Genomic DNA, 9,207 nt, shown 5'->3' on the forward strand with positions numbered 1-9,207 from the left:
ATAGGGCCCCATACATCTAGTCATTTCAATTTGAATTACTTTTAACTTGAAGCAATATATGTTGATAAATCAAGTTTGGACCCGACTGGTACATATAGAGTGAATAAACACAACTACACTCTAAGGTAATACACGATTTCAGCCGGTCAAAATCTGAGCACTTTTTCTTTAAATGAATAGAAAATAAGTCACATTTTTACAGGCAAGCAACAATTATCATTATCACGCTACTCAACACTCACTGTGTTTATTAAACATTAATTATTGGTTAACAAAAACATGCGCATCATCTTCTCCTTGGTAAATGATTTAAGTCACCACACCAGACGTCCCTCATACCAAAGTCACACAACCACAGACTGATATGGAAACAGAAACACCAATATCCAAGGGAAACAAGTTTTAGCAACATAGTTTTTTTACATGTCTATAAGAAATAGGCTTCGTAAACTAATAGTCAGTGCAAACGTTGAAATATGTCATGTACTTTATGATGATCATATCATTATATACGTCGTCATTGATTTTCTTTACTAAACTATATATACACTTCAGTTTATTAAACCATCTCCTACAACATAGAATGTGATAAGATGTCTTAACCATCTTAAATAATCTTTGTCATAATGCTGATTAGGATAATCCTCTCCACATACAATGTTATTAAATTGAGCTACACTCTCCATTCAACACACGTTTGACAATGTTACCAAAAGTTTTAAGATTCACACAGTTTTGACAATGTTTAGTACACTCTGTACCTCTCAATCCACGGAAATTGATTCTATAATGTTGCTATAAATATCTCATTCTATACAGACGTTATAAAGTTACCCTAAAATCTCAGCCCTATTTACACACTAAATTTAAGAATGTTGCATAAACGTTACATCGCCAAAAATATACTAATGTTGCTCTAAGCTTTTTAACCTACGAAAGATATATTAACTTGCAATATAACTTGTGTTAATAATAGATGTGCCTCACGAAAATTGGCATGTATTTTATTACTTCCCTTATACAAGTTAATTGAATCAAGGGATACAACTTAAAGATTTCAACAAAACTATTTATTAAAATAAAGATCATTAATATAATATATGATGGTATAATTGTATAAACACGTCAAATAAAATAAATATTTTCTATCAGTAAAATGTTGAAATTATTATTTTTGTTTCTAAAATCCATTTTTTCATAAAAAATGTATAAAAATCAAACCTCTTAGACATGTTACAAATTATTTCTTAGACGTTTAATATTTGATGATTTACAATAGTTCTTCCGTGCTCCTAAACGATGTTATTATTCTTGTGTTATGTGTGTGAATCTTTTTTCTTTTTTTTTTTTTAAATAGGTTATACAATTTTTATTATAATAAAGTAACATTTCTACATGAGTCATTCAACACACATTCAACCCTAACACAGTACATAAAAATAAACAAAAAATTTTAATCATGCAATCCAAACTTTCTTTCATTCATCAACTACATCTTTGTGCTGGAATTTACATTTGCCACGCATTTCTTTAGGTAACGGCACATATTTAGGACCGGGAACCTGACCAGGGATCTCACAGATACACTGGTTGCTACAGTTGGCACCAAAGTTGGCAGGATTGGTTTTCTTCTCTTTGGCCAGTGCTTCAGCTGGCAGCGTTTCTTCGTTTTTACAAAATATCCTTTTAACTTGGTTAAAAATTTCGTCTTTATCTTGACTGGCAATGTCTAAAACTAACTTGGATCCACCACTAAAGAAAATTTTAAAAAATGGTGATGGCGTCAAATCATTGTAGACACACATTTGCACATCAGGATTTTTATACTGCATTTGTGCAAAATGCCAAAATACAAACTGCTTGGTACCTTCACTAGATGGCTGATTTCTATTAAAGTTAAAAGTGACTATTTTGACATTGTCTTTGAATACCAAACTTCCTTTCTCTAAATATTTCAATGTTCTCCTTATAGGAGCTGCTCCTTTCATAAAAGGCATGATGAAAAGGTATTCTGTCTTTTGTACAATGTAGATGCTTTTCACTTTCTTTTGAATTTTGTATTAGGATCTTAATTTTTCATTTCAGAGTTCAAAAATGTTATGTGTGTAAAGAAGCGCACAATTAATTGAAAATTACCAAAAGTATGGCCATTCTTATTAAGTATAAAGTAACTGTTGAGATGTCACAGTAGCTCGTCTTTATAAAATACAAGCTCATATTTGTTATTGGTTTCATCACGATATTGTTTCATATTTTTCGAAATTAAGTAGGCCTACTTTACCGCTCTCCTTCTCTTCCACAAAAAAAAAAAACGTAATCTTTTTCGAAAAAAAATCGGGATCACTTCGGGAGCCCCCCTCCTCCCAAGCCAAAAAAAAGTCAACCACCACCCCCTCACGAACGAAACGGTATGTATATAGAAATAATGTACTGTTGATAGTGTCCGCCCCCCTCCCCCCTTGTTTTTTTTTAGAAAAAAAAGTCTGCAAGAAACACTGTTTGGGATGGACAATTTTATAGGAAGTCCATTGAAACGGAGTAGGCTACCTACGCATTCTTATAGAATAGAGAGTGATTATTGTTTATATTTATTATTATATCGTTTTTAGAAAAAAACAATTGTATGAGTTTTGAAAAAAAAAAGTATTAATATTTGTGCATGGAGCTGAAGCCGCATCTTGTCATCAAAAGAGCCGCATGCGGCTCGTGAGCCGCAGGTTGACGACCCCTGACCTACACCGATCGTCTGTATTTGACTCAATGCCCCAAATGTAAACAATGCATTTCCGTAGTTTTATTAACGACAAGGATGTGACAACATGGGAAGTATGTTCGAAGCATCTTAGCACCACGTCTGTTTGTTACTTTTTTATGTCTACTTTAACATACACACTTTAACATACACACCGAGCACTGGAACAGTTTAATAAACCATTAATGTTGACGAGTTACTTCCCATTATAACAAATCATAGTTTTCAAGGGATGCAACGTACACAAATATATAAGGGTTAAATGTTTATGACTAGTGAAACTTTTAAATTATAAATGTAAATGCTATTATTTTATTTTTTTTAAGTATAATATATTTTATTGAGAACTGGAATTGACTTTATGTTTGTTAAAAAAAGTCATTTATTGTTTCCATTTTGCTCTTAATTTGATACATTAGCTATAATAAATGCGCAACTTATAGAGTGTTGATAATTCATAATTAAAACCGTTGTCCAGTAAATGAATTTTGAAAAATATTTTTTTTTAAATAAATAATAAACTATCACAGCTTTGGATGTTCCTTTTTTTGTAGACGTTTTATTTATTCCGATTAATCTGTGATAAAAGTCCACTGTTCGTCAATTTGTAAACAAACTATATTTCAGCCTTATCAAATAAAAATACTTTTAGATATAAACAACATTATGTACGTAACTGATATGAATTAGACAATAAATAGGTATAAATATATGTTAATTTTTCGTTAGTTGTGAATAAGATGTCGTTTTAACATATGTTATTGTTGTTTTATAGTTCTATGTATGTTTTAAACTGAAAAACCTGGACTTGTATTATTTTTTTTTTCACGAAATTATGTGTTAACCTAACTACGTTGTAGTGTTACATAATTTTCTACTATCTATCCTCAGCAGGCTGATGTCCTTTTCTAACTATTGCACTGTCCTATTCTAGGCAGACTAGTGCCCTAGCCTAAATACTCTACTGTCCATTCCTAACTATGGAAGGTTTTAAACAGTGTTTCTTTCAGACTTTTTTTTCTCCATGTAGGAAGGGGTGCTAGATATTTTCTGGGGGGGGGGGTCTGATTAAATTTCCCTTGGTATATATTTTCTATAAACATTATGTTTCGTTCGAGGTTTTATCAAGTTATCTGTATAGTCGGTACATGCTTTCATGTTGTCGATGACTGCAGTGAGAGGTTAAACAGTTGTGTGGTGAATTAGACACCTCAACAGTGGATTACTTGATTGTTAAAGAAGACACCAACACAAACTTAACTCAGCAACTTTAATTTAATGGATCGTAAAACTACACACTACATGATAGTCTTAGTATGTTCTAAAGAAGAAACTAACACAATCTCAACTCAGCAATTTTAATTTAATGGATGTGAAACTTAACACTACATGATAGTCTTAGTACGTTCTAAAGAACATGATACATTTGTTCATCAATAGCGGCCAGCCTTAGGGGCCAGCCTTAGGGGCCAGCCCTACCACACTTTACAAAACAAAATACGTCTACATCCTCACAAGACTAACTTTATCGTCTTAATTCATTCTCCCGGCCCCAGCTTCACCCCAAGGTAACCCAACCCCTGCCTGACCCCAGCTTCACCCTAAGGTAACCCAACCCCTGCCTGACCCCAGCTTCACCCTAATGTAACCCAACCCCTGCCTGACCCCAGCTTCACCCTAAGGTAACCCAACCCCTGCCTGACCCCAGCTTCACCCTAAGGTAACCCAACCCCTGCCTGACCCCAGCTTCACCCTAAGGTAACCCAACCCCTGCCTGACCCCAGCTTCACCCTAAGGTAACCCAACCCCTGCCTGACCCCAGCGTCACCCTAAGGTAACCCAACCCCTGCCCGGCCCCAGCTTCACCCTAAGGTAACCCCCCTGCCTGACCCCAGCTTCACCCTAAGGTAACCCAACCCCTGTCTGACCCCAGCTTCACCCTAAGGTAACCCAACCCATGCCTGACCCCAGCTTCACCCTAAGGTAACCCAACCCCTGCCTGACCCCAGTTTCACCCTAAGGTAACCTAACCCCTGCATGACCCCAGCAGTCCGGGATGCCTAACCTGTGCATGCATTAATTAACTCGAACTCGTTCTTTGGGGGGGGGGGGGGGATTGAGATGCCTGGAAGAAACTCTGGTTTCAACTGCCCCATACCCAGGAGAAAAGGTTCTGAAAACAACCAGATTTACACTATGTATGTCAAAGCTTTCATTCCATTCATCATCTTGCCAATCAGAGTAGGCCTACACACTGACCACACTCACCAAGAAAGCTGGTACATCAACTTTAGCATAGGAAGACTTTTTCTGAAATAAAATTTGTTATTTAACTAAAGAATTACGTGATTAAAATCTACAATACACAAGTCTATTGTCATGGTTTATTAGTTAACCTTAGTTAACCCATTATAAGGGGGTAATCCATTAATGACGTCACGCTTTTTTGACAATTTTTACCTCCCCCCCTCCCCTTCGTCACACATCGTCACAAAAAGCCAGACCCCCGCCCCTAATATGATTTAAAACCTCAGCCTACAACCCCCCTCAAACTTGCTGTTGAATTTTTTCTTAAAACATGGATATTTTTCCAAAATCTTGTCAGAACTCTGCCAACATAGTATTTTGATCAATTCCCATTTATATTTATTAAAACCGTTTTCTAAAACGCAAATTAACGGCTTAAAGTCGTTTTCTAACATTGCTTTTTTATAATGCAAAAAAGTGACGTCACACCATCTGACCCCCCCCCCCCCATCCCCCTCATCACACACCGTCACACAATTACGCCCCCCCCCCCCTTTCCCCCTATGAATGTGACGTCATTTATGGACGACCCCTAAGACATCTTTGACAATTTAATAATAGTCTTTACTTCCTTTACTTATTTTTTGTTTATTTTCATAGAGTATTGGCAAGTCTAAATTAACTATGTTTTATCGTCCTAACCTCTCTATTTTACACACACACTAGACGATGTTTTCCTAAAACTTCAAATCCAAATAAGAACAGGTTATGCTGCCCCATGTTCGATTTTAAAAAAAAACATGTCTTAACCATTATAAAACATTATGCGATAATCATGTTTTGTTTTGTTTAAGAAGTCTTAAACCATTGATAAACTAGATGAGTTTACCTTCAATGTTTAACCTTGTTGTCCCAATTACACACATCATCGTTACCAGGGGCTAAAACATGTACAAAAATAATGAAGACACTAAAATAAAACAAAATCCTCACATTAAAAAAAATAAACATTATTTAAAAAAATAATTATAAAACAATTAATTAAAAGTATCAGAAAATGTTATGTACTTTGTATGTTGTAATTGCAATTTTTGAATAACATGAGCTTAGTTACAAATTTAAAACCATTGAGTATACGAATTAATTAGATGTTCATGTTAACTATTAAATATCCTAATATGATGATGTCATCAATAACTCTTACCTAAACAAAACATCGTGGGCTGTTCAAAACTCTTAATTGTGAAATACACACAGATCCGTAGCGATGGGGTGGGGAACAAGGGGGGACGGAAATATGTCCCTGGGCGCCGATATTAGGGGGTGCCAAAATGGGTTGTAAAAAGTAATCGAACATTTGAGGGGGGTGAAAATCAAAAGTTTGAGGGGTGGGGGTGCAAATCAAAAGGTTGAGGAGGTTGCAAATCGAAAGTTTGTCCGCGGGCGCCGGGAAGGGTAGCTACGCCTCTGAATATACAGTAGCAAAGTTTCCAATAAAACGACTTAGCTTTTAATGTCGTTGTACTGCAATACACTCACAACGTTACAAAACCATTTGGCCCTACATTCTGTATTTCTTATTCCAGTGGCGTAGGCAGGGGGGTTAGGGGGGGGTCATAACCCCCCCCCCATAGACCCCTCGGTATATAAATAAAAAGTATGAGGGGGGTGCAAATCGAAAGTTTGAGGGGGGGGGGGGAGGGTGCAAATCGAAAGTTTGAGGGGGGGGGGGGTGCAAATCGAAAGTTTGTCCCCGGGTAAAAATTGGAACACCCCCCTTGAGACGATCCTGGCTACGCCACTGTCTTATTCCATACACAATGTAACAATGTTGCCCTGCATCTATAAACCTACAGCAAATCTTTTGATTTTAAGCTTGTGTTTTTAAATTGAAGCTGTGAAAAACATTTTAGCATTTTGCTAGTTATTTCCCATGTATATAATCATCTACGCCAAGGGAAGCTACCTAAAAATGCAATGAGGCATATTAACAAGTAGTAAAACAAAATAATTCTTATTTAAGAATTATGAAAATATTCTTAGATAAATTAATATTTTTTTTTTCTCAAAAGTAATGTTGCACGTAATATAGTATGTTTAATACTTAAAACAATAAATATGTGTATGCTTTATTTAAAGTAAACACAATGAGAATATATTCTAAAAAATCTTTAAATTGGTAAACATTCAGGCCTATATTATTCTCATGTAAAGTCGTCAATTTTTTTGTAAAACTAATATATAAGCCAGGGAAATAACTTACAGACTCATCTACAATTCAACACCCCTAGCAAAACAACAGAAACCATTTTGCCCACTATGCAGACAAAACACACCCGAAACCGAAACGCACATCTATTTAGAATGCCCCACCATACAAAACATGAAAAAGACGCTAGAAAACAAAATAATAAAAAACGAGACCTACAATATCGATATAGTCATAACTCTAAACAAAATCCCAATACAAAGAGATAGGACGGACCTAGAGCAAAAAGCAAGGACGGTAGCTATATATAGACAGACTATTTGGAACAGCAGAATAAAAGCAAAACACGACAAGGTACAGTTTACGGGACACGTACTAGACTTGATTTATCGTAGACGACTCGACAATGACAGCACTCAAACACATATACCATAATTAACAACACCAAAACGTAAAGAACATATTACACTGCTTTTGCCACCTGGAACGCCTAATCGAACTGACACATCCCCCTTTCATCACACCCTCTCCGCCCCCCCCCCCCCCCCCCCCCCCGCCCCTAAACCTCATGATCCCAAAAATCAAATTTCCCCTCAAAACTGCATCCCCTCGTCCCCATCACCACCACCCCTATGATGAAGTACTATGTTAAACAGTGACAATGATGTATTATCCAAATACATTTCTAACAACATCAATGTAACTCCCACCCCTCAACCCCCATGTCCCTACTCTGTGTCGCATCATTTATCATTTGGCATTTCATTTTCCTATTGTTGCTTTTTGTGTATTGTTTAATTTATAAAGCTTACAAACATTGTAAAGCTTTCATTTGTTACTATATTACTATTATCATATATGTAAGGTACTTTGGTTCACAACGTACAAATGACCCCAATGACCCGTACTCCTTTTGCATTCATTGTATTATCACCAAATTAACACTTACAGTTGTTTCGTTAACTTTACTAACTCTTTTATGTGAACACCAATTTTTTTGATCTATAAAACTCCACTGTGTCCCTACACGTGATAGCTACACGCCTACCCACCCCTAACCTGTCGGTACTTAACATCCATCTAAACATAAACACCGACTTGAACATACCAACCTTTCACCCTCCCACTAATTCGCTCACACAGCAATCTGTTCGTCAAACCCTCCCCCCCCCCACCCACACACACTACAAATGGTAACACATCAGCAGTCAGATAACACAGCACAAAATTTTACGCTTGGCTTGCCTTAAAACACGCAGTCACCCTCTCCACGCCTCGTCAGACACAGCTATCCACTCCCCCCCCCCCCTCCCCCTCTATCCACTTACCCTCAGACATGAAAACACCACTTTCCCTTTAACTGTTCCAACGACCCCACCACCCACCCCAACATCAATTTCGAATATCTATTCATTTACTTTTTAAAGTTCTAAATCTTGTTTCTTTCCCCTCTTTTTTTACACAGCAACCTTTTGAAAACTCAATGCGACCAGTACATAAATAAACACTCTTTTAACTAGTCAACTTATTTTGTTTCCCTACATTGAAAATGCTCCACTGGCCCTTTGTCATTCTCAAAAAAAAAATATCCTTTCCACTCCCCACCCAGACTTCTGACACGTTTATTTGACCTTCACCCCTTTTACTGCCATCTTTTGTAATTTTTGTTATAATCATATACATGACATCACGTAAATATTCATTATGTACATGTTCAAAACCCTTCTTTTTCATTTGAAACTATGTAAAAAAAAATGTGATGTTGATGTACTTGTTTTAATTGCAAATAAAAGTAATTAAAAAAAAAAAAAAAAAAAAAAACTAATATACTTACCTGTAGGCTATCATAGCCCTAAGGCAGAAAGATGTGTAGTCCCATTAGCCCAGAAAATAATTTTACTAACAAGTAGCCTAAATTTTAAGCCAGACCAGAAATTGAGAAAAGGATAGATCAAGCAATCTAGATCTATATTGATTTTAAAAATTGCTTCAACATCAA

General features: G+C 36.2%; 1 protein-coding gene across 1 annotated transcript; it reads right to left on the bottom strand.

The window, feature by feature from the left end:
• Window positions 1-1,425: 1,425 nt before the first annotated feature.
• Window positions 1,426-2,083, bottom strand: LOC131952908 (small ribosomal subunit protein mS25-like). The gene has a single exon (XM_059315842.1). It carries the CDS (start codon window positions 1,995-1,997, stop codon window positions 1,479-1,481), a length of 519 nt encoding a protein of 172 aa, XP_059171825.1. The 5' UTR covers window positions 1,998-2,083; the 3' UTR covers window positions 1,426-1,478.
• Between the last annotated feature and the right edge of the window lie 7,124 nt (window positions 2,084-9,207).

This window comes from Physella acuta, unplaced genomic scaffold (assembly GCF_028476545.2).
Source record: "Physella acuta isolate Inbredline_101_S28 unplaced genomic scaffold, ASM2847654v3 ptg000895l, whole genome shotgun sequence".
In the NCBI taxonomy this organism is placed as follows: Eukaryota; Metazoa; Mollusca; class Gastropoda; family Physidae; genus Physella; species Physella acuta.

Excerpts from the sequence above, each read along its gene's own strand:
- LOC131952908 (XM_059315842.1), bottom strand. The coding sequence starts at position 1,997 with ATGCCTTTTATGAAAGGAGCAGCTCCTATAAGGAGAACATTGAAATAT.